At 35.3% G+C, this 24,992-nt stretch overlaps 2 protein-coding genes across 2 annotated transcripts in view; both read right to left on the bottom strand.

The window, feature by feature from the left end:
- Nucleotides 1–14,336, bottom strand: part of LOC117321655 (protein disulfide-isomerase A5-like) — a 30,386-nt gene extending 16,050 nt beyond the window's left edge. Inside the window, exons 1-10 of the mRNA XM_033876161.1 lie at nt 14,206–14,336; nt 7,537–7,666; nt 6,347–6,434; nt 4,718–4,783; nt 3,630–3,675; nt 3,181–3,273; nt 2,348–2,408; nt 1,987–2,054; nt 1,427–1,518; nt 89–157 (exon numbers count right to left, since the gene is read on the bottom strand). Of these exons, the coding sequence (XP_033732052.1) occupies nt 89–157; nt 1,427–1,518; nt 1,987–2,054; nt 2,348–2,408; nt 3,181–3,273; nt 3,630–3,675; nt 4,718–4,783; nt 6,347–6,434; nt 7,537–7,666; nt 14,206–14,262 (770 nt within the window). The 5' untranslated portion in view covers nt 14,263–14,336. The remainder of the gene's footprint in view (nt 1–88; nt 158–1,426; nt 1,519–1,986; nt 2,055–2,347; nt 2,409–3,180; nt 3,274–3,629; nt 3,676–4,717; nt 4,784–6,346; nt 6,435–7,536; nt 7,667–14,205) is intronic.
- A 7,228-nt stretch (nt 14,337–21,564) lies between these two features.
- LOC117321654 (39S ribosomal protein L32, mitochondrial-like) lies at nt 21,565–24,989 on the bottom strand. The gene is made up of 3 exons (XM_033876160.1): nt 24,867–24,989; nt 24,042–24,308; nt 21,565–22,287 (listed from the first exon to the last, which is right to left on the bottom strand). The coding sequence occupies exons 1-3, from the start codon at nt 24,955–24,957 to the stop codon at nt 22,058–22,060; spliced, it is 588 nt and encodes a 195-aa protein (XP_033732051.1). The 5' UTR covers nt 24,958–24,989; the 3' UTR covers nt 21,565–22,057.
- Between the last annotated feature and the right edge of the window lie 3 nt (nt 24,990–24,992).

Below are 24,992 nucleotides of genomic sequence, written 5' to 3'. Positions count from 1 at the left end.
AAATTTCATCCAAGAAAATTTTAAAAAAAGACAAATCAATGACACAAACAACATAAACTGGCAGATATTATAAATGCGAAATACTTACTTTTTCAACCAAGAAACAATCCCTTCTTTATTGTTTTCTCCTCCATAAAGATAAAGTTTTTTGCCTTTTCTGCAAATACAACATATGATTTATCAATCTGTCGGTCAAGTTGCATCAAATTACTTTTACAAGGTCATAATGTTGACATTTTCTTGTATAAAAAATACAATTGGTGAATTGAGTTGTGATATATTTTTAGCTGTTGTAAGTTGTGACCCCATGATAGTGCAACTACCCAGTATGCTTTTGCCAACTAAACAATGTTGCAGACATTGTATCGTAAAATGCATTCATGTGCAGATGAGAGAAAACAAATCCCTACATGTAAATAAATCTTCTACTACAATGTTCAGTTATCAGTTGGTAAGAAGCTAAAACATTAAGCCTTAATTCATATAATTTATATTGTAAAATGGCATTTTTGTTTCACTTCATTTATCCCTTTTTGTTAGGGTTTTAACCCTTTCACCCCTACTGACCATATTGGACTTCTGGTGATGAATGAATGGCAGAGTCCACTAAAGTTTCTTAGGGTTGAAAGGGTTTTAAGTTTCTTACCATTAATTATATAAACTGATAATCCAAGGATAATTATTTGATCTTGGGAATTTTTTTCCGCCAAAAATTGATAAACTAATTTTTTCTGTCTAAATCACATCAAAATAATTACACCTGCTCACCAGAAAAGAGAGGAGGATGAAGGATAATGAAATAAACAGTTCAGATAAAGAAGGATTATCGCCTTTCTATCCATGAAAGCCAGTTTATTCCAGCATACATATGTGTGTCTGTTAAAGATGACACCATGACTGTTGGCATAAATATACAGTATATATTAACCAATCTGACTATTTTGAATCCTTCCTTTAAGGTCCTAAGATTTGAGTTAATGTTTTGTACCAGCACACTGTGATAAATTTATAGTCTAAATTTGTTTGTCCATTCTCTATATTGATACTTCACTGCTATATTGCAGTGATCGCCAATTTATTGTATTGTATACATGTTATATGTACTGATGAGCTGTAAAGCTTAAAGTCAATAAAATGAATTGATTGAAATTCAAGCAAGACTTACATAAACATACTATTAGGTAAAACATCTATTTTGTATTACATTGTTTCCTTATTCATCTGTGTATTAATAAAGTGCAGCTGAATCCTGTTGACAATTTGATTGCTTCCCCATACAAATTAAACATCTATTTTAATATTTACACACACTTTACAGGTCACACATCTGGATGATTAACAGTGAGAGTACAGACTGTACAAATGTTGCACATCAACATTTCACAAGTTCAGCTATATAAACCTGTAGTTACAAGAAATGACATACTCGAAGTAATAGATTGTTGGAAATCCTGTGATATTGTAGTCCATTCTGAGCTGCATCTGTTGTGGCTTGTCTACATCTATACCCACCAACACCTGTAAGGTAGACAGAATGATGGCCCATACACAGACAGTAAACATTGTAAATCATGTTACTGAGGGAACATAAATAATTAATTAAAACATGAAAAATTTCCATTCCACTTCCAAAATAAAAGCCATTAGTTCAAAACTATTGCCCATAATTTCAAATACATTATTATGAATTTTCAAACTTTAATTACTGGTATGCAAGACATTACAGGTTTCAGTATTACACATTAACATTTTGTAATTAGTATTCATAATTAGTTTTCCACACATTTCGTAAGTTTCATATAAAGATCATGATTATTTCACATATATCTCCTATGCTATCAGCACTCTAATCGAATATCTAATAAACACAATCAGATAAGTGTTTACAATATCTGAATAAGAAAATCATTAAGACATCAAATGATTAGCAGATTAACAAGATGAGAAAGTAATTTGTATATAAATTGATAGTGCAAGTGTGCTCACAGCCTTTCCCTTCATCTCTGTTGCTGCAGCAGAAAAGTCAGGCTTGAGCCTCTTACAGAATCCACACCCTGCAAAAGAAAGATTGTAATGAAAATTAGTTCTCTATAACACTTTTGAAAACTGCTTAACCTTCAAAATCATGGTTTAATGCTTGTTTTATGTGTTTGAATCAGAGCTTTTTGAAAGTACAGATTTTTACACGAAGTAAAAATATTTGTTCACCTTTAATTTATTGCTATCTAATATTTTTTGTCCGGTTTGCTGTAACTTTTATTCTAAAATGATAACCCTTAATACACAATCTGACCAAAATAAGGTGGTACATTAAAACACAGTAAAGGACTATTGGGTTAACACTTACATGGAGCATAGAACATCACCAACATTGGACCTTTTTCTTTTTTCAGTAATTTGTTAAAACTCTGGAAAAAAATACAACCATATAAGGCATGTCAAGCTAATGAATCCAGAATTCATCTGGGATATTCTACATATGATTGTTACATCTGCTGGCGGCCATAGGTTAGTTGTAATGCCAAAGGGTTTGCTTATAGGCCAAGAAGTTGTTAATGGGCTAAGGGTTAAAACTGGTGTTCGATCAAGGTCAGGAGTTGTATGTTGGCTGAAGAGGTAAATCAGTCTTGGCCAGGGTCAGGTGGCTGGGGACAGTAGTGGTTGATGTTGGGTCAACACAGGTTAAAAGTGGGTCAAGGCTGGGGTTGATGTTAGGTCAGATGGTCAGTCAGTGGTGGGCCTGGGAGTCGGTGTTGGGCAAGGGGGATTGGTGCTGGGTCAAGAGGTCCAAAGTAGGCCAGGGGTCAGTCATTGGTGGCCCAGGTAGTTGATGTTGGGCCAGCTGCTGGCTGGAGGTTGGTGTGGATCAGGGAGCCAGTAGTAAATCAGGAGCAAGAGGTGACCCAGGGAGAGTACTTATAAGTGATAACATTTAGGTGATAGGTCTAAAAGAATTGCTAACATTTTTTAAATTTAATACATGTGATTTTTGCAATATCCCTTGTGAACTCTAGTCATAACATTATATTATTAATCATATTCAATCTAAATTTTCTTCTTTACCAATTGCGATCCATTATTGGTACAAAGATTATACAATGATGAAATAATGGTTTACTATTTATTTCTGCCTGAGGTATCACAACTGTTGTTTTTCCCTGAGGTATCAAAACTAAGTACCTGGGGTGTGTCGGCATGTACAACATCTCCTGCGTCAGGCTCCTCCTCCCAAGGAATATCTCCTGTAGGGTCCAACAGGAAGTTAACCATCGACTGAAATTTCATACATTCATCTTAAATCAAATTCTACACTTTTCCATGGAAAGGAAGCTTTTTAATGTCTGAATAAATTTACTTATTTATTCACTTTAAAGTGAAGGTGATTTTATAAGTTATTTGAAAAACTGATTTTGCAATGCAAAAAATTACCCAATTTAAGAATTGGCAAACAAATTATTTTAGATTTTAAACTTATTTCTGTCTCAGATATAAATGCATGATAATTTTCATTAAAAAAAATCAACTTAATGCTTACAGACACTGCAGCCTCAATTTTATACATATTAAAAACAAATTCAATTCTGAAAATATTTAAAAAGTCGCCTTGGATGTGGTCGATTTATACTAACCCTCTTCACCATTTTTCTGTCGTATTCTTTGTTGAAACTGCCATCTCTGAAATATTTAGTGCACATTTAGAGATATGCTACACCGTATATGACCTAATAAGGGCGCAGGGCGCTGGTAATTGAGAGCGGGGGCGCCCTTATTAAGATTCGTTTTTCTGAAGTTTTATGAAACAGACTATACCTTATAGCAGAATACCCAAGGCTGTGGAACGGTAAAATATTCAGTCATAAAATATTCCAGATGAAGATATCTATTCATTTTCATATATTAAGCTTAAACACCACTTGAATATTCCTGTAAAATTGTAAACCATGCCAGCTGTTCTTTAGACCAGAGAACGTGTGTTCCACCATTTATGTTCCAATGGAACTCTTTTGTGTTCTATTTATAGACACATGTGATTTCCCAGATCATATCAGACATCGTTTTCTTTGACCTAATAATTGATTTACAATGTCTCTAACTAGATTTCTGTTCTGAACAACAGTTAGTAAACAACATGAATGAAGTCTTTTACTTTATCTTCAAATAAAGATGGTAAGTTATTATTTGTATGTGTTTAGTTTCGGGTGCACTTTGCACTGACACTTGTAGGAATAGACAAAATGTGGCAAAAACTTGTGTTCCAGTTACTTAATTTGCTGAAGAATATTGAACACATAAAGTAGCAAAACATTTCACATTAATTATTACTTTTGAACACCATTTTGACAATCAAAGAATTTTTTTTCTTGGAAAAAAATGTAGGGGCGCCCTTATTAGGGCAGGTGCCATTATTAGGTCATATACAGTATATTAAATTACATTCCCATAAATATGAATAATTTTAGCAGCTACAACACTCGCATTGCTTACCAGTAATCATCTGTTAATTTATAGTTGAGTGATTGCCTATTTGTGGTACACTCCTAAAGCAGATTTTGAAAAAAAAAAAAAATTCCCATGCTTGCTCAACTCAAAATTTCATAGTGATGTTTAACATTTTCTATTGTCTAAGGACTCACAGGATTTAACACCCCAGTTCTAGGTAATTTTTTTTTGTGTGTATGAGCATTGGCCTTCAAGGTTAAGTTCAGATTAAACTTACTTAAAGTGCTTCAGTTCCATAGGATTTGGGGAGACCTTCTGATTCTTACATAGCTTCTTGCTTTCACTGAAAAAAAAAAAGATATCAAATCGTCAATCTCTCCTGCATCGAGAGGAACTTAGCTAAATATGATGTCTAACCCAATAAAGGTGCCTAATGTATGTACCAAAGTAACTATTATACAAGGCATCGCAAACGATACAAATCCCCTCGCGTGCTAACACATGAACTCTGACGCAAAATGGGGGGTGGGGTTATTGCAGGACATTGAAATAACATCAGTTGTCATTTGCACTGAACTGCAATAGACATGGATGGGCTTATTATCAGGCATGGGCTCATTGCCAGATAAATATGGTATATATTGTAATGCATTCAACAGTATCTGGTTACGCATCACACTAGCAACTTCATTTCCTGACAGTTATTATAATTATGGTCAGGATCCATTCAAAAATGAAGTCGCAACAACGCTGACAAAGATTTTCTATAAATAGTAACGGTGACCTTAACCTTGACCTTGGCACCCTGAAACACAAACTCGTTCGAGGTATTCCCTTGCTGGACCCATGTATGAAGTGTGGTCAGGATCCGTTCAGAAATGAAGTTGCAAGAGTGCTGACAAAGATTTTCTATAAATAGTAACGGTGACCTTGACCTTGGCACCCTGAAACACAAACTCGTTCGAGGTATTCCCATGCTGGACCCATATATGAAGTTTGGTCAGAATCCGTTCAAAAATGAAGTCGCAAGAGCGCTGACAAAAAGTGAACATACGTACGTACTTATGTACGTACGAACGGATCGCTATATCCTCTCCCCGACTTTCGTCGCGAGGGGATAATAAACCTGGAGCTATGATATATGATATTAAATAACATGCACATACCTGACAAGTATATGTAGTATATTGTCATATAATCCTGTTACACGAGACCACAAATAAATCTAATTCTAATCTAGATTAATCTTATAAATTATGATACAGCAAAACCTGGATCCTGGAACCAAAATGAATTTCAGAGGAGAGCTCTTTGTACATTTTTTTTCCTAGTGGTGTGGTTACAGAAAATATGCAGTGGTCAGGTGGTCGAAGATTGTTGAAAACCCACAAAACTCCTCTCTGTCATTTGTGTCACAAACAACAAAGTATATTTGCATGAGTTTATTGTAGCAGAATAATCCAAGTCATAACCAAGATGACCTTGCTTCCCCGCGGGACATGAAAAGACGTGAGATCACCTGGTCTTCCCCGCGGGACATGAAAAGACTTGAGATCACCTGGTTTCAATCACATTACCACCCCGGTGCTCCACCACACTATCCCCACAAACAACACTTATTAGTGCCAGCCAACAAGTTTAAAATTAAGTTAACTTTATTTCATAATCTGTGTAAAATAAATACAGCTTAATAGAAAATACAGCTTCTCAGTTTTAACTCAAAAAATATTTGATTATCTTCAATATCTTCTATTTGTTTGCAAAACAATTGTTTATAATTATGGATGCTCAGTGCTGAAAGTAATCAAGTGCATAATACAGAGAATACAACATTGTACTAACAATATTACAGAACCAGTGTAAAATAACAAGCAAAAATAATCAGACTAAAACAGTTTCAGCATACCTGCAGTCCACAAATGCCAGAGTTGCCTTTCCTTTCATCTCTGTGGCAACATCAGTGAACAAGGACATGGAATTGGACATTGCTTTTTCTGTAAGTATGAATTATTATATTGTGTAGAATTTGTTTATGCAGAACGGACAGAATATTTACATAATAAAGAAGGTGAAATTTAAATTAATTATCACAGTGACAGTTGTTTAACAAATTTCAAAGTAACTTTTGTCAAATCAGTGGTATACAAGAATTGAAATAGATGTATAAAATCAAATTATTTTACATAAACAAGATAATGGAATTGGGTGAATTACAGCCTCCAACGTACGCGGGGTAATGTGAAATCATATTCTTAGAATTCACAGATGATGAAGCTGTGCAGAAACCAATAATTTTTCTAGACACAGAATGTTTGACAGACCCACCATATTCAATACTTCCTATGCATTTGATGGTATAAATGTGAATGAATTCAGTAATATTACTATTTTTAGTAGGTGGAACCAGGAGATCAATTCAAGTTAACTCATGCTCAATTAATTAAGATGAACCCATATATCCCAATTAGGAAATTCCGGTCACAAGTGCTGGAGATCAGGATCAAACAAACTTTTTCTCTAACGGCGGTAAAATATTAGAATGTAAATAAAAATGACTAACTCTTGACATGAAATTAGTAGTGTAGGCGGTAGGGGCTGGACAAAATTTTCTTTGATGTAGGTCAAAGGTCAAAATTTAGGTCAGAGTGACCTACTTTTGGTACATGACACACCACTTCATCTATGTTGACAGACCCATGCCCCAAGGTATTAAGTTTCAATGACATGCAGTTTAGGTGATAGAACCTGCACAATATAAAGGTGCAGACAGATGGAAGGAAGAACAGAGGGTTAGACAAATGGAAGAACTTATGGATGGACAGACAGGAGTATGAATGGACACAATGCAAAACTACAGTCTCTCCTCATCCAGTTCCCGGTGGGGGACTACCTGGTAATACCTTTAAGTACATAATTATACATATAGGTGATGGAAAGGATGTTTCTATATGCAGATTAAGAAAATACCTTGCACTTGACAAATGGCCCATGAAAGACCCTATAATCACTGGACACCCATTCTTTCCCCGGACATTGACTGTCAACATTACAAGGATTGAAAACTGCCTATAAACACAACACTTTGGACTTGATTACCTGATTTTGCAAATATAATTAAGAGGTTAGTTTTGGTGCGGAGAGTTTTCTTCAATTCCTTCAGATCATCAATTTCCATAATGAGCCCCTTTGCATTCTGCTTTGCACCATAATGAGTGGGAACCAGAACCTGAAATGATTAGTCAATATACGATTAGTGACATCAATTCAACAGTTTGAAATGAGATAACTTACTCACATCTGCAGAAATCACTATCTTTTCCTGTAATTTATAATGGGACCATCATCCATATTTTAAAACAAGAGGCCCATGGGGCCTGTATCGCTCACCTTGTTGGATTCGACCAAATGTCAAACTAATGTTCATGTTCAATTTGTTTTATTTGTAAATCTCAAACCATGCTATATACATGTATGGTTATAGTATGGGGATCCCAACTGCTTTAAAGAAATAACGAAGTCCAGACTCTCTAAGGGTCTGAAAGACCTCAAGAATTGTTTTTAGAACATGCATTCATCACTTTCTGACTATGCAAAATCTGTTCCACTTCCCCCAAGGATGCTTCTGAACAAATTGGGTTCAAATCCATTCATAACTTTATGACAAGTAGGGGTTTGAAGGAATTACGTCTATTTCCCCTATTGGGCCCCACCCCTTGGGCCCCTCGAGATCAGAGCCACCATTTATGCAAAATCTGTTCCCTATCCCCCATGGATGCTTCTGACCAACTTGGGTTCAAATCCATTCATAACTTTATGACAAGTAGGGATTTGAAGGAATTACCTCTATTTCCCCTATTGTGCCCCGCCCATTTAATTTGGCCCCTCGGGGGTCAGAGTCACCATTTATGCAAAATCTGTTCCCCTTCCCCAAGGATGTTTCTGACCAAATTGGGTTCAAATCCATTCTTAACTTTATGACTAGTAGCGATTTAAAGGAATTGCCTCAATTTCCCCTATTGGGCACCGCCCCTCTGGCCCCTCGGGGGTCAGAGTCACCATTTATGTAAAATCTGATCCCCTACCGCCAAGGATGTTTCTGATCAAATTTGGTAAAAATCCAATAAAAACTTTTCGACTAGTAGTGATTTGAAGCAAATGTTGACGGACGGACGACGGACGCTGCGCCATGACACGAGCTCACCGGACCTTCGGTCCAGGTGAGCTAATAAAAACAATAAATACACAGGGCAAAAATCTGAATAAAAAACACCTACAGAATTCCCTGTATAAACCTTGATTGGTAATTTGGTACCAATTAATATCCTTATCATGAATGTAACAGAGTTTATTTAATTAATACCTTCCCTAGGGATAAAACCCAGGGCCCCTGGCTTACCAGTTGAACACTCTATCGACTAAGCAAAAAGAAATTCTCAGTCAAGACAGTACCTCATAATGATGACATCATAGACTACGGGTATTAACATGAATCTCCCACAGGCACAGGTACAATTTGTAATTCTATAAATAGTATATCAAATACAAATTATTCGGTGGTATATCATGCGGAAGATAGGAAATGTATGCATTACACAAGGATATTATACCCTATAATTCCTTTCTGAACTTAAATCTGTCACCAACAAATTTTCTTTTCGAATCCACATGCAAAAAAATATTCTAGCTGTAGTGATGTCAGACTGGACACAAAGTACACGGGCTCAATTATACAAGCTGTTGCCGAAGGAGAGAACATGTCAGATGTATTAATATTGAATTATAATGGACCTTATATATATCATAAATCTGAAAATCACATGTTACCAAGGTTACACCTGTGACTATATATAATCTGCTACAGTGGCTGGCTAGCTGCAAGCATGTGACATGTTGAAAAGCTTTAAGACACTGTTCTATATAATGTAGAATTGGAAATCTTTCATGAATAAATCATTTCTACCTTTGCTTCTGGAAACAGCTGACAAAATATACTGTTTGTTAGCAGCTAGGAAAATCTTTTAAAATCGATGCCCAGACTTTTGTTCAATTGTCATAAAATATGAATGATAATCAAGTCTGAAGTTTTCCAATTAGACACATATTTTAGAGAAGACATATATATAGACCTACAATGTATTATGTTAAGACATAATCAAAGGTCATTATATATTTGAAAATCATTTTGAGAAAAATACTTAAAGCTGAAAGTTTATTTCTAAATGATCAAAACATCATGAATACATGATAATTTGTAACGGAACCTGCTGCTATACCCTTGCAAATGAAATGCAACCTCCATTCAATGAATATTTTACATACATCATGCTAAGAATCATTACTTTGACATTAGAAGGGGTAGATGACTTGTATAGTCTCAGATGAAATACAAGTTACTGGTATATATGGTGATGAATTACATTATCTAAAAACAAATTAATTTCATAAATTTTTAAATCAATACTCCTGTGGATACCCCTAATAAACTGGATCTTCCCTTTGTATTTTTTCACTTACCTGCCCTGGTGAGTTAATTTTTTTCATTGTAAATTATAGTTAAATGTGATGAACTAAGTTACTTAACAAGAGGCCCATGGGCCTAACGATCACCTGAATTATAATATATTTCAGTCAGTTTGACCGATTTTGGCCCAGCCAATCAGTCCTAGGGGTCAGTCATGGGCCAAAATGTGATACTATATTGATAATTTTAACCAAGTTTCATTTATTTCCAATTGCAATAAAAAAAATGATGCTTAAAATGGGATTTCCCTTTATAAACTATTGTAAATGTTATCCCCTCCCAAGGGGGAAATGTGAAACCCCATGGTCCTGATATTCACAATGTGGTAAATCTCAAGACCTTTCTATGAAAAATATTTGATTCTACCATATGAAGTATAATGATTTATTTTGAAAATTCAGTATTATGATGTCAAATTATATCTAATTTGAACTCATTTTTGACAAAGGGACGAATGAAGTATAATGATTTATATTGAAATATTGAAGTATAAATCATTATACTTCATTCGTCCCTTTGTCAAAAATGATTTCAAATTAGATATAATTTGACATCATAATACTGAATTTTCAAAATAAATAATTATACTTCACATATCTCATTCTGGGTATAGAGAAGAAGATATTTTAAACTTCAATAAATTTCACCACTTTTTGCCCCACCTCTGATCAGGTCCCTTGGTAGCCTGAGTTTCCTCTGGCCCTGACACCATGTATGGTGTAGGGCCAGAGTGCACTACTATATGAAAACGTGGAATTATCCGACACCGTTTGGTGTTGCTAAGAATCTGGTGCAAATACAATAAAATCGGGAGTGACATAACACCTACCTTACATATATGGATAAATGAGATATTTATTTACCCCAGAACACCCATTTAGTCCCACTTAGGTGTTTATATTCCATCCGTATAGACCCTCCCTTTACGCTTGTCAAAATTTCATACTGTTGACCCGCCATTTTGTAAGTGACAGTACAACTAACCACCCGAATCAGAACGCAATGGACCGGAAAGACCACATATCATTTATTGTGTTTTTCTTCTTACATAGTTTAAATTAAGAAAACTAAGCTTATTATTTCCCAAACCCTGTTATATTCAATTCAAAAATTCATTATTTATAAATTATAAGCGGTAAAATATATAAAAATAAATGTTGTATTTTTTTTTCTTTTCGCTCCATCGCGCACTGATTAGGGTAATTAGGCCGCCCAGGACCTACAAAGAAATATGGCGTCGAGTCAAGTATGGAATTTTGTGAAATTTTTGAAAACGGTGTCGGATAATTCCACGTTTTCATATACTGACATATAGTAGTGTGCTCTGGCCCTACACCAGACATGGTGTCAGGGCCAGAGGAAACTCGGGCTAGTCCCTGGGAAGCAGGGGCCCTATAATTCAAAATGTTGGTTTACCTTTGGTCAAGGAAAATTTCTGCAAAATTTCATTGAAATTAGTTTAGGGGTTTTAGAGAAGGTAGTTGAAAATGTAAATTGTTTACAGATGGACGACATAACAAATACAGACAAAAGGCGATTATAAAAGTGTCAAATGAACTAAAAACAATGTTTGAGAGGAAAGACACAAAATTTTATAATCTATCAGTTTGTATTGCCTTTCAGTTTCAGTACACATACATGTATCAGCCAAAAAATAAATATTGCAAAGTCATGTACATGTCACATAAATAATATTTATATACCCTGTAGACATTACATAAAAAAAAAATATTTTCATTTAACAGTAAAACCTGAATTTACAATATATATATACAAAATCTAATTAGTTGATGTAAAGAATAATTGCAACCATAAAATACAGGATTGCATGTCAGCAGGGCTCAGCCTGGCCAGTACTCGGTGCACATGGCCCTGTGTCAGGATGTCTCAGTAGAACACATACACTGAACATCAGAACAAGCAGATGGTTTTAAATTTGTGTTTATGTGTTCATCAGTTTATTGATATTACGTATACCTATTAAATAATTGGACCATGCAGGATGAGAAAAAATCCAGGTCCAATGGCTCGGGCCAGTAGATTTGGTCTGTGGGCAAGTAAATATTGCTGACTACTTGCCCAATGGCAATTAGCAAGTGCAAAATTTCTCATTTTTTGTTTACCTTTTTCCTAGAGTAATTTAAGATACTAAGTACTACTAATTCAGTTTCATTGGATCACTATGTTTCACCTTTGGGCAAGTACTTTTGAATCCTAACTTGCCCGAAGGACCAGTTATGCTGAAATTTTTCTTCCTGCCCTGCCATGAATGATGCATTAAATCAGGAATTTTTTTTCCTGGGAAAATCCTATTGAAAAATTGAGAACATTTATATGAAAAATTTACATGCTAATAAGTGTTGCCCGAGTCATGCTTACCATTTTTATGATGAGTAAATTATAGCTGTATACATGATGGCACACACAAAACCATTGACTGTCCTTTTTTCTTGTCTATTTTGTGTAATATTATTTGTCATTATTTTTTTTCCTGTTTTTTTTTTCTTTTTTTAATTTTTAAAGTTTAAATCTATGGATGCAATTTGGAATTTTAATCAGATCAGCTTTGGCTGGTATACATAACAATCCCAGATTTAACTCTTGTTTTCATTGGATTTTTCAAATCACCAATAATTAGACAGAAAACTGATTTCAGTAGGTGACACCATCCCAAAAGGCACTCACAAAATTTGGCTAAATTGTAGCTGTCACAGAACATAATATATATGCCTCGTGATCAGACATTACAATAAACAAGGGCCATAACTCTGTGTATTGAAGACAAAGTTTTTTTAAAATATGTGACATTCAACATCATATACTGCCTTAAAATGTATATATTGTCAGATGGAATTGTAAGCTGTACCAAGACATACCAAACTTTCAGTCATAGGTACATGTGGATATTGTGGCTAATTTAGTATACAGTATTGTACATGATAAACAATCGGCCATTAAACTCTGAGTATCATTTTCTGTGGTACAAGACACTCAATCATCCAAAAAGGTAGTCACATCTGAATTTGGCTTGTAATGTGAATCACTGTCTCTGGCACAGAAAATATCTGCAAATCTAAAGTCTACTGGAAAACAGGTGTGTGTGTGTGTGGGGGGGCGGGGGGGGGGGGGGGGGGAGGCTAAATTTATACATGTTTATAACATGTTCTGCAACATATATTTATCATGTTTTAATGGGTTTTGGAAGGAATCACTCAACCATGATGATTAAGTTAACACTTGACACCTCAGTCAGCTAACATACACTATGACACACATCTAACAAATGCCTGCCAAACTGATCATGTTACACAGTGTCAATAGCTTACACCTACGTATACATGTACATACAAGATCAGATATGTTTGACTGCTGTTGAGCCTATATTGATCAATTTATTCTAAATTCCGTTGCATTGTGTATATATGCAAATATGTTTGAATATTTTTTTCTTTTAATAATTGAGATACTCATCTAAGTAGGTGGAGATTTACCTTGCATTTTAGCGTGACATTTTGTACGATTTGGTATTTCATCAAATATATACCTTAATCTATTTATGAACTTCTATAACTTTTGAACTTTCACTGTAAAAGGCGACAGTACAGGTCTCATCCATGAAATTACAGTCCACACTCTAGGGTAGGGTGCGTGCTTTGATTCCTATAGGTCGTTAGTCAGCTATATATAGCTTCAGCAAGCAGAGTTTTTTTCAGTGTGCTGTCACATTTTACAGTTATATTAAGTGACATCGACGAGTACGTTTTCTGTGCTGTGTAATTAGTTGTACAGTGTATTTGTATGCATATCTAAAACGGAAGCGCGTTGTTTGATAAATAACACACTGGGCTGCACGGTCATCAAATGCCCCTGCCCCGAACTTGCCACCTGTCACCGACCCATGCCAGGGGCTCTGTCGGCGAGGTCAGCAACTGCAACATGGCGACCGACCGGTACCGGTGAATAACTGCGTAACTAAGAGTAGTGTAGGCATGCATCGAATATAATGTATGCGTGCAATAGATCCAAACGCAACATCTCAATTAGTAGCAAGAATGTCAAAAGAAGGTACAGAGATAAATTTTAAAACATGAAAAATAACGAAACGTCAAAAAAGTGGAAGATTTCTGAAAGTTTACGTGGAAGTAGGGTGTGTTGTCCTCATCAAAGCTAGGGCGCGGTTCTGTATCAGTAGCGTTGTATACATTTTTTTGTCATTTAACTGTTAAAGATTAATTTATACCCACCAACAGCAAAAACACCTTCCACAAAATCGAAGCCATGCCTTCCTTTGCAGTCGCCATAGCTGTTTGCAGGCCTACACACACGTGCCACGTAAAAATGAAAACATGTGGCAAATATATTTATCAGATCTCTATGGTTTACCTACTCCGGGAATAAAAACGGAACGCAACAAACCGGTGACGTTCCTGGGAAAATTCCCATCGGCATTACACGTATTAAGAAAAGATAAGACATCTACTAAGGGAACAGAACCTAGCATAGACGTAGTCAACTGTGGATTTAAAACTTTAGATACAGCAGTGATGTCATTATAATTTTATACATTCCTAGGTGTGGCGCATATGAAGCTTATAGATCTACGTTAATTGATTACAGTCAGTAGACTCTATATATAATTTTAGATATTAAAATCTCATTAATTATTTAGTTTTAATAATATCCAAAATCAATACAGAGTTGACCATGCAGTCAGGAAAACTAATCAGCTCTGTTATCTACTGAAAAAAATAGATGCATGTACAGTATACGCGGACTGGCGAATATACATTCGATACTTCAAGTCATTGTTTGAGGAACAATTTCCATCTTCATTATAAATTTATATGGAAGATAAAATATAATCGGAGCATTTATATATATCATGAGAAATATAATCATGATATGATGATACTGGATCTACATTACTCATTGAACAAATGTCAACTCGGCTTGCCATTTTTTTTTGTTCCAACATATACGTGTAATCCAAACGTTTCTGATGTTCCTTAACTGAAGCTGACAACTAGGCCGACCAAGACATCTATGCAAATATTGATGAGACTAAAAGTTGAGATATTGGTCAGGTGTATCTTTTTTATTTTGATGGTAATATCAACGATTTTGCTATCTAATCAATTTCTCCCGGGATCCTTTTTCTTTTTATGTTTTTTTTTTTATGTCATCAACATATCGTTTCCACAATTTTTGGTTTGTTTTTGTTTAACGTCCAATTAACAGCCAAGGTCAATTCAGGACCTACCAAGTTTTGGAGGTGGAGGAAAGCCGAAGTACCCGGGGAAAAACCACCGGCCTACGGTCCGTACCTGGCAACTGCCCCACGTAGGTTTCGAACTCGCAACCCAGAGGTGTAGGGCCAGTGATAAAGTGTCGGGACACCTTAACCACTCGGCCACCGTGGCCCCTGTATTCTATACATGGAAAATTGCTGAACGTTACTGAATAGTACTGAACAGACCGAATGGACAAAATGCAAGGTATCCTGATTGAACCGTAAAGACGAAAAGGGTATGTCAACAACCGAAAGGAAACAAAGGAAAGAACAATAAAACGACCATCAAGTAAAAGTATAGGATAAAAAGGAATATTTAGTCATCATGTACATACTGGGGTTATGCGAAACAATCCAGAGAATACATCGCAACAGACATGAAACCCAATTTTAAGCAGCAGGGATATTTCTATACACCGGGACGAGGGGGCCCATTATACGTTGTATAGACTCTACCACATTATAACAAGGTTATAACCAAAGCGTAGCCGAATCTACTTCACCTCTGAATAACCGAATCGACTTGCGTACTGTTTGCTACCTCATTGTACACTGAATGACACAAATGAAAAAGACCTGTTCATCTGTTTACAATCTCGTGTACATGACACCTAATTAGGTGTACATCACTGGTTAGTCGTCGTAACGTCGTACTAAAATCCTACACTGGCTGATATATACACGTAAAAAATTAATTCACATTCAGGTAGATTTAGGAATTATGGAGATATTCAATCCGGACACTATAAGAGAGGCTGTATTTCTCCTACTGGTAGAATAGATTGAAATTGGGGGAATTTTACTTCTTTTAAATTTTGTAAATTTGTAAATAGTCACGTATTATCTACGTTACATTGATTGTATTTGTATTATCGTGCTCTTCTTTGTGGAGGAAATAAAGATGATAATGATAATAATAATAATAATAACACCAGATATGTGTCCGTCACAATGTAACGTCTCCTTGTCAGAGGAAACTCGGGGTCGCATGACCTAGTATTGTGAAACTAATCATGCTGAACATATTGTCCTGATTCCGGTGATTACCATAGAACAATCCTTCCTGCTCAACAAAACTGTTTGGGATTGATGTAATTTCCGATTTGAAATATTTCCTCAAAGTTCTAGTACTTGTGTGTTACATATATATTAGAAATTACACTATAACAGAAGAGGGACATTGAGTATTATCATTGTCACGATCACCGTATCTTTGGAATCCAAGGGTTCCGTCCTGTTCTCTGTCTGAGTATCTATATGCTCGGTTATACAGATTATTTTTTTATTTGAAACTTAATGCAAAGCCATTAAAGATTGTCACCTGAAGAGCATATTTTAGGGGGCTTTAAAACTTACTCGTTCATAAACTCAGTGATAAAATGGGGCTGCGCGGGTCTCCGAATCTTGGAACTGTGCCCTAATGCAATCGTTTAAAATGATAATGGTTGGATTCGGATCGACGTAAAGCTATGGGACTCCGCATACATACAATATATTCAAATTCAAATTCAAATTTTTTATTAAACCATAAAGTGGGCCCACGAAGGGGCAAGTGGACAATATGATGTGAAACATGCATACTCATACAATACAAACATATTGGAAATTATGCAATACAAACAAGTTTGAAGTGACAACTTACAGTAAGGCCTTGCTAAGGGTAAAATTAGAAGACAATAAGTTATGAATTATAGTTTATATTTGTGCCCAGGTGGGTCGGCTAAAAGTTTATTCTTTAAATTTACTTCTTTTTTCAAAGGCATTGATTATATACTTGGCAACATTTGTTAAAATAGTTTCGTCTTCATTTGTGACCAGCCATATAAATTTAGAATTATCCGGTAAAGCAACTAAGTTTGGATATCTTTTGAACAATGGCTGCATGAGTTCATTTCTAAGTTCATCATAAAGTATACAGTTGATGAGAAAATGACTCATATTCAACTAGGTCTGAAGAGCAGTATATACAAATTCGCTCTGATCTTTCCAATAAGGGCTTTGTGTGCCGCCCTGTTTCAACCCTTAGGCAATGTGCCGAAATCCTTAGTTTACATAATGCCTGTCTATGTCTGAAGTCTTTTATTTTCAGGTAAGGTTCCATTTTGAAACAGTTTTTAACGTTAAAGTATGTATCAAGTTTGCGACTTTTATATTAATGGAATCATCTACATCAAATGACAAAATTATATGCTAACATAGAATTGTGTGTTTGGTACAATAACAGTATATTGGGTTTTTGGTAAGGGGGCCGCGTTGGCTGAGTTGTGACGATGTCCAGACACTTTATCACTAGCCCTCCACCTCTGGGTCGCGAGTTTGAAATCCACGTGGGACAGTTGCCTGGTAGTGATCGTAGGCAGGTGGTTTAGGCAAACAAAAATTTCAGATATCGTGAGCTCTATATTGTCCTGTTTTGTCTTTCGAATTCAAGGCGTTTTATGTTGCTTTTGCCTACTTTGCAAGTTGTACGAACACGTCCTGATTTAGTCAGATATATATATTGTACGTACACGTCCTGAAAATTAGTCAGGTACAAAGATCTTGTTGTACGTACACGTCCCGATTTAGTCAGGTACATATATTGTATACATGCACGTCCTGATTTAGTCAGGTACACATATCATGCAAGTAATAAATGGGTACTCTGTACAGTATACAGGTAAGTAATGAATGGGTACTCTGTACAGTCTACAGGTAAGTAATGAATGGGTACTCTGTATAGTCTACAGGTAAGTAATAAATGGGTACTCTGTATAGTCTACAGGTAAGTAATGAATGGGTACTCTGTAATAGTCTACAGGTATAATAAATGGTACCTGTATAGTCTACGGTAAGTAATGAATGGGTACTCCTGTATAGTCTACAGGTAGTATGATGGGTTACTAATCTGTTAGTATACAGGTAAAGTAATAAATGGGTACTCTGTACAGTATTAATGTAAGTAATGAATGGGTACTCTGTACAGTATACAGGTAAGTAATGAATGGGTACTCTGTACAGTATACAGGTAAGTAATGAATGGGTACTCTGTATAGTGTACAGCTAGGTAAGTAATGAATGGGTACTCTGTACAGTCTACAGGTAAGTAATGAATGGGTACTCTGTACAGTATACAGGTAAGTAATGAATGGGTACTCTGTATAGTCTACAGGTAAGTAATGAATGGGTACTCTGTATAGTCTACAGGTAAGTAATGAATGGGTACTCTGTACAGTATACAGGTAAGTAATGAATGGGTACTCTGTACAGTATACAGGTAAGTAATGGATGGGTACTCTGTACAGTATACAGGTAAGTAATGGATGGGTACTCTGTATAGTCTACAGGTAAGTAATGAATGGGTACTCTGTACAGTATACAGGTAAGTAATGAATGGGTACTCTGTACAGTATACAGGTAAGTAATGAATGGGTACTCTGTACAGTCTACAGGTAAGTAATGAATGAGTACTCTGTACAGTCTACAGGTAAGTAATGAATGGGTACTCTGTATAGTCTACAGGTAAGTAATAAATGGGTACTCTGTATAGTCTACAGGTAAGTAATGAATGGGTACTCTGTACAGTCTACAGGTAAGTAATGAATGAGTACTCTGTACAGTCTACAGGTAAGTAATGAATGGGTACTCTGTATAGTCTACAGGTAAGTAATAAATGGGTACTCTGTACAGTCTACAGGTAAGTAATAAATGGGTACTCTGTATAGTCTACACTAGGTAAGTATGAATGGGTACTCTGTATAGTATACAGGTAAGTAATGAATGGGTACTCTGTACAGTATACAGGTAAAAAATGAATGGGTACTCTGTATAGTATACAGGTAAGTAATGAATGGGTACTCTGTATAGTCTACAGGTAAGTAATGAATGGGTACTCTGTACAGTATACACGTAAGTAATGAATGGGTACTCTGTACAGTATACACGTAAGTAATGAATGGGTACTCTGTACAGTATACATGTAAGTAATGAATGGGTACTATCTACAGTATACAGGTAAGTAATGAATGGGTACTCTGTACAGTATACAGGTAAGTAATGAATGGGTACTCTGTACAGTATACAGGTAAGTAATGAATGAGTACTCTCACGGTACAGTATACAGGTAAGTAATGAATGGGTACTCTGTACAGTATACAGGTATGTAATGAATGGGTACTCTGTACAGTATACACGTATGTAAACCGGGCCGTTTACAAGACAGTCATTGAATCTCTAACCAGCTTTGATATATAGTGATACGTATCGAATCCAAAGTAGGGTAACAGTACTCGCCTTGTCTGCCGATTCACTGGGTAGAGTACACCTTGGAGTCGTCATTAATAATATTTGATAAACGGTATTTCTCTCTGAACACAGTATTCAAATAAGGAAATGGTTCGCCAATATGTCTACTAATGCTGTGTGCGAAATAACACCAATCCCAAACAGTTTTTAAAATATTTTTATTGATATTCAAGTAAAGGAATAACAAATGAGTTACGAGAACAGTGTCTGGTTCTACTGTTTCGTATGGTGGCTCGTTAGAAAACGCGAGATTGCGAAAACGCGAGAATGCGAAAACTCGACGGCGAGAATGCGAGCTTTACAGTTTCTCGTGCATCCCGGGGAGCCCGGCTATATACCACAGGTACTTGTGGACATGATACGATACAAGGTACGATATATTTTTTTTACAAATTAAGCATGCGATTGTAATACAGTAATTTACTCGTCTATAATGTAACATTTTGATTAAAAACATCAAATTCATGTCCAGAAGTACCTGTGGGCTATACCCGATGATATTGGGATTTTTATTGACAGACGAGTCGAGTATTGGTATTGGTACCTTATTTTTAAAGACGCGTAATATATACCATTGTCTTCACAGGGAAATGAGAATTTGTTGTTGGACATACCTTAACTTTACCATGCTAGATTTAAATTTGGTAAAAAAAATGACAACACTAGATGTTCATTGATATTTAGCAGTGCCGTCCGCAAAACGAAATATATTCAGATTGAAGGTCTGATAGTCCGAGGGCCTATTACTCTGAATATAAAACTTTGAAATAAGAAATAAGTAAATTTCAGAATGTGTACCCCCTAACTTTGTGTTGGGGGTATAATAATGCTTTCCTGTGAGAAATTAAGATATTTTTTAAAATAGGGAATGTTGATGAAACTTGGCCTGGTGGTTACAATCAGTTATAGTGCAAAAAAATGAGTTTCTTCATTAAGACAAGTACTGCTAGTTTTTTAACATACAGGGAAATTTGTGCTTAGTCCATATATGGGTTTTTCCAGGTGGTTGACTTTCAAACAAAAAAATTGTTCTCATTCTCATTGGGTGCCGTAGATCGTGAGTTCGAGGCCCGGTCAGGGCACGAGTCAAAAAGTTGTCTTCCTTCGTCATTTGTGTTTCTAAGCTATTATCTATTTATTAGCACAACGTATCATATACACTATGTGTTGGTGATCCGAAGATATAGATTTGAATTTCCTGTCGTAGTTGTACAGAGAGAAATATATATAATATATGTACAATTCGTATCCATGTATGTATATACATTGCGATCCAGGTATTCATATCATCTTATAGACGACTTCCACAATAATCATGTCAGGGTATCGGGCCGACCATCACTGCGCCATATGCATTGAACGTCCTTTTTAAGAACGCCGAATGTGGCCCAGCGGTATAAGCTGTGAGTATTTCTGGCTAGGCGATTGGGTGCCGTAGATCGTGAGTTCGAGGCCCGGTCAGGGCACGAGTCAAAAAGTTGTCTTCCTTGGTCATTTGTGTTTCTAAGCTATATATATATAGGTATTTATGACAATTTTTTTTTTAAATACACATGTATATGATACATGCATGCTACTGTGCTTGCACTGACCTACATTTTGACCTTGATGGGAGATTGTCTCATTTGATATATAATATAGATAGCTAGCATATGTATTGCATATCACACTTTTTGTGGAAAATTTTCCCTTCAGGAAAGGAGAAAAATGATGATTCTTAATTACCAAAAACAGATCCAATTTAGTTTCATTTTAAAAACAATAATGTAGAATGAGAACAATTGTGAATTATATATATATAGGTGTTTCTGGCTTTTTTTTCTAATATAAACTACAATGTAGGCATGCTCCTGTACCACACGTATGACATTTTATTGACAGGAAATGTAGAAGATGGAGCGGCACAAATAGATTATAAAGTGATAAAAGCTCATTTCCTCTGATTTAAGTAGTTAGAATATTTTATTACTGTAAATATAGTATAAGTGCATTATATACATATCACAAGTAATAATAATAAAAAAACTCATTTCAAACAAATATGTTAGAATTTATTCTGATAATGTTTTGTTACTGGTTTATTGAAAGATTGCATTTTGCCTCTCCTTGAAATTTCAGTACACACTGGATGAAAACTTTTTCATAGAGAATAACACTGAGCCATCCAATACAAAGCTAAGCAAAATGTCTTTTAAAATCATGTTCGGAACATGTGCACTACACTCCAGTGGCAAACCTTACTACACTAAATAGTTACAGGTACCTCCAGAATGTGCCTTATATATGCTTTCAAAAATGTCAAATAAACTTGGTACTATATACATGTACCACTGTTCTGATATCATCAATGATGAGTGAAAATAGGTCTCTCCAGCATGTTATCAACCCAATCAACGCAGGATTCAGATTGGATTAGGTGATGACGTTTCAATATTACTTCCACATTTAAAGCATCATAACTATGTATCAGTACTTTTTCTTCACTTTCACACTCAGTCTTTCCACTGCTGAACAATACTCTGTCAGGATTCTGACTGGTTCTTTTTATTTTTAGCATTGATAATGTCTGAGAACCAGAGTGGCCTAGGTTTATCCATCTGAACAATAAATTTATCCTCCAATTTTTCTCGCTCGTTTTCTTCATCTTCGTATATCACTGCCACTTCTGAGTGTGGGGAGTCATACTTGAGATTGTCACCCATCTTTTTCATCATTTCTTGGGTCTCCTGTCGCACTTTGTCATAACAAGCACCTGTAATTAGACAGAGGAAAAGTCAATTACAACTATAAATCAAAGGTAAACAGAAGTAGGGTTATTTTGAAATCCATTTTAAACAAGAGTACTGCAAAGCGGAAAAATATACGCCCATTGAATGCCAAAGTGTTAAATACTATATCTTGCATTAAAATAAGATTTGAATAATCTTAAGAGTGGTTTTATTAGCTGGAATGCCATAAATCTCATTTTCACTACAAAGTCATCAATGCTGGAATTTTAACAGTTTGAGGAAAACAAGTCATTACTGTAAAGGTCATTAAACACAACTTGATATCATAATTATAGTCTACTAATTTCAAACAAATCAACAGAAAAATGTAGGAGAGCTCTGGACAATATTCAAGTACTAGCTATAGAAATAAACAAAGGACAATACTGGTAGCTTTTTCAGGGAAACATAACTTTAGATGATGACTATATTAAGCTTCACAGAGAGATCTCTGAACATAAAATTCAAATACTGGAAAAAAACTATGGGCAAACTTTTAAAGAAATAATTCTTTTAATAAAAACACAACTTCATATCATTATTGTAATGTACTGGGTATTCTGAGTTTCAGATATCAGTTAAAAATATAAGAGATCTGTAGACAAAAATCAAATACTAAAATAAACAAAGGACAGTAACTTTTTGCAAAAATAATTGAATCAAAATTCTTTTCTGGGAAACAGAACAAAGTTTAAAAAAAAAAAAGATGTACAAATGTAGAAGATCTCTGGACAAGTATGAAATACTGAAGTGAACAAAGAGCAATAACTTTTGTAAAAATACATTCATTAAAATTCTTTTTGGGAAAACAACTTTATATCATGATCATAATAATGTATACAGTTTCAAAGAGATAGGCCTGAAAAATGTAAGAGGAGATTGCTGGATGGACAGACGATGCCATACCATGCATAATACTCCTGTATAAAAAGTAACTTCTAAGTCTTCTACGTACGGAATCATTGTTTATCAATAGTACAAAACCAATAAAGAAAATTTGTAGTGCCTACCTGTTATGGTATATGTATTAGCAAGCTATATATCCTAACAGTTCAGTAATCCAGAATTAAAATTCCTGATACAACATGCCAGACTCTCTACAAACATCACACGATTGTGGTGTTGTCTGCAAGGAAGTGTGGACACTGCTTCAGGAGAGCATGCACTGTTACATGAATACTGGTAAGTTCTATTATAGAAGTACTTGGTAAGGATAACAAGTTTTTCAAGATAGCAACTATCTTGAATGTGACCATGGGTTTGAATTTCAATGAGAACTATCTGTGGACCAATTCAAACACTAGAGAACCTTAGAGATTTTTTTTTTTTCATGGTATATCTGCTAACTGCTGTGGTGGCAATTGCAATCTGACCTACAATGATATGGCATTAAATGCTGGTTGAAAGCCAACACATTTCAAAAAGGACACACTAGTACTGTCGATCATAAACATCTCATGAGAAAAAGTTCATTTTCAACAAGATTTCCTGATCTGGAAAATACTGACAAACCAATCTTATATGTTGTAGAATTAAAATTTCAGTTTGGACCATTTGTGGTCTTATCATAATTCATTAGAAGTCCTGTGCACACCTAAATGAAATTAAACATTCTGTTAAAAATATGTATAGTGATGGTATGTTTTTCAAGATGACTAACTATTTGTTAATTGTGTCCAATTTGCATTGGCACTGATGCTTGATCTATGCTTTTAATTAAACAAGACAATAATCTCACCACATATTGTGTTAAATTTGTGAAAGCTTCCGCAACGTAAACATGACACAATATCTTTCTGAGTCGTTTGGCGCTTTAGTACGTATGTGTATCCAAAGCGACGAGTTTGTCTCTTTTCCTTTGACCTACGAGACCTCTGGGTTTGATGTGAAATCCACATTATTCCATTTCCATTGAGTAATTCCCTCAAGAAAGATGAACCGTCTGATGGCATATTGTTGGTATTCTCAGGAATAACAGGACACCCAACCATAGATGGCAAAAATTCTGTCAAAACGAAAGCATTGAAACATCATGAAAAAACATGCATGTATATATACAACATTATTAAACTCAAACACATAATGAATGTCTATTAATTGTACATAGATACATTGTACTTTCAATTGTTAACTTTGACATAATAGACCTACAGTTATAAAATTCAGGAATTTCTATAATATTGTCTAATGGCATTTAGACAATATTTTAGAAATTCCTGCATGTATTAGTAATGCAAATGTTGACAGATCTCTAAAACAGATGATCTAAAATATTATGGAATGGAGGCCTAGGGATGCATTCAGGAAATATGCCGAGTTTGGTCAAGCTATAAATAGATATTATAAGCGATATATAGCTATAATAACGATGAATTAGCATATGTGCTGTATCCAACCAGCTAACCAGTATATTCAGACCGTATAGGCTACTACAGTAGCCCGAGTAGGTCGTGTAACATTAGGATGACACTATACCTAGTCAATTTCTAGATATAGCAAGTCAATGGATGAATAAATTGTCGAACGGAACAACTAAAATGATGGTTTATAAAATATATCTTACGGTTTTGTAAACCTGTCCATCTAAGAAATAATGAATCTAATTGTTTCCACGCTCTCTGTAACCGCTGCATAACACTCATGTTGGCAGCCATATTGCATCCGATGGGATTTATGTAGGATGTGGTAC

The sequence above is a fragment of the Pecten maximus genome, chromosome 2 (genome assembly GCF_902652985.1).
Source record: "Pecten maximus chromosome 2, xPecMax1.1, whole genome shotgun sequence".
Classification (NCBI taxonomy): Eukaryota; Metazoa; Mollusca; class Bivalvia; order Pectinida; family Pectinidae; genus Pecten; species Pecten maximus.
The sequence above is the reverse complement of the archived record's forward strand: the minus strand, read 5'-3'. Positions and strand labels throughout refer to the sequence as shown.

Coding starts and splice junctions, on each gene's coding strand:
- LOC117321654 (XM_033876160.1), bottom strand. CDS start 24,957: ATGGCTGCCAACATGAGTGTTATGCAGCGGTTACAGAGAGCGTGGAAA. Junction 24,309..24,866: donor ATGGACAGGTTTACAAAACC/GTAAGATATATT, acceptor TCGTTTTGACAG/AATTTTTGCCATCTATGGTT. Junction 22,288..24,041: donor CAAATTTAACACAATATGTG/GTGAGATTATTG, acceptor GTCTAATTACAG/GTGCTTGTTATGACAAAGTG.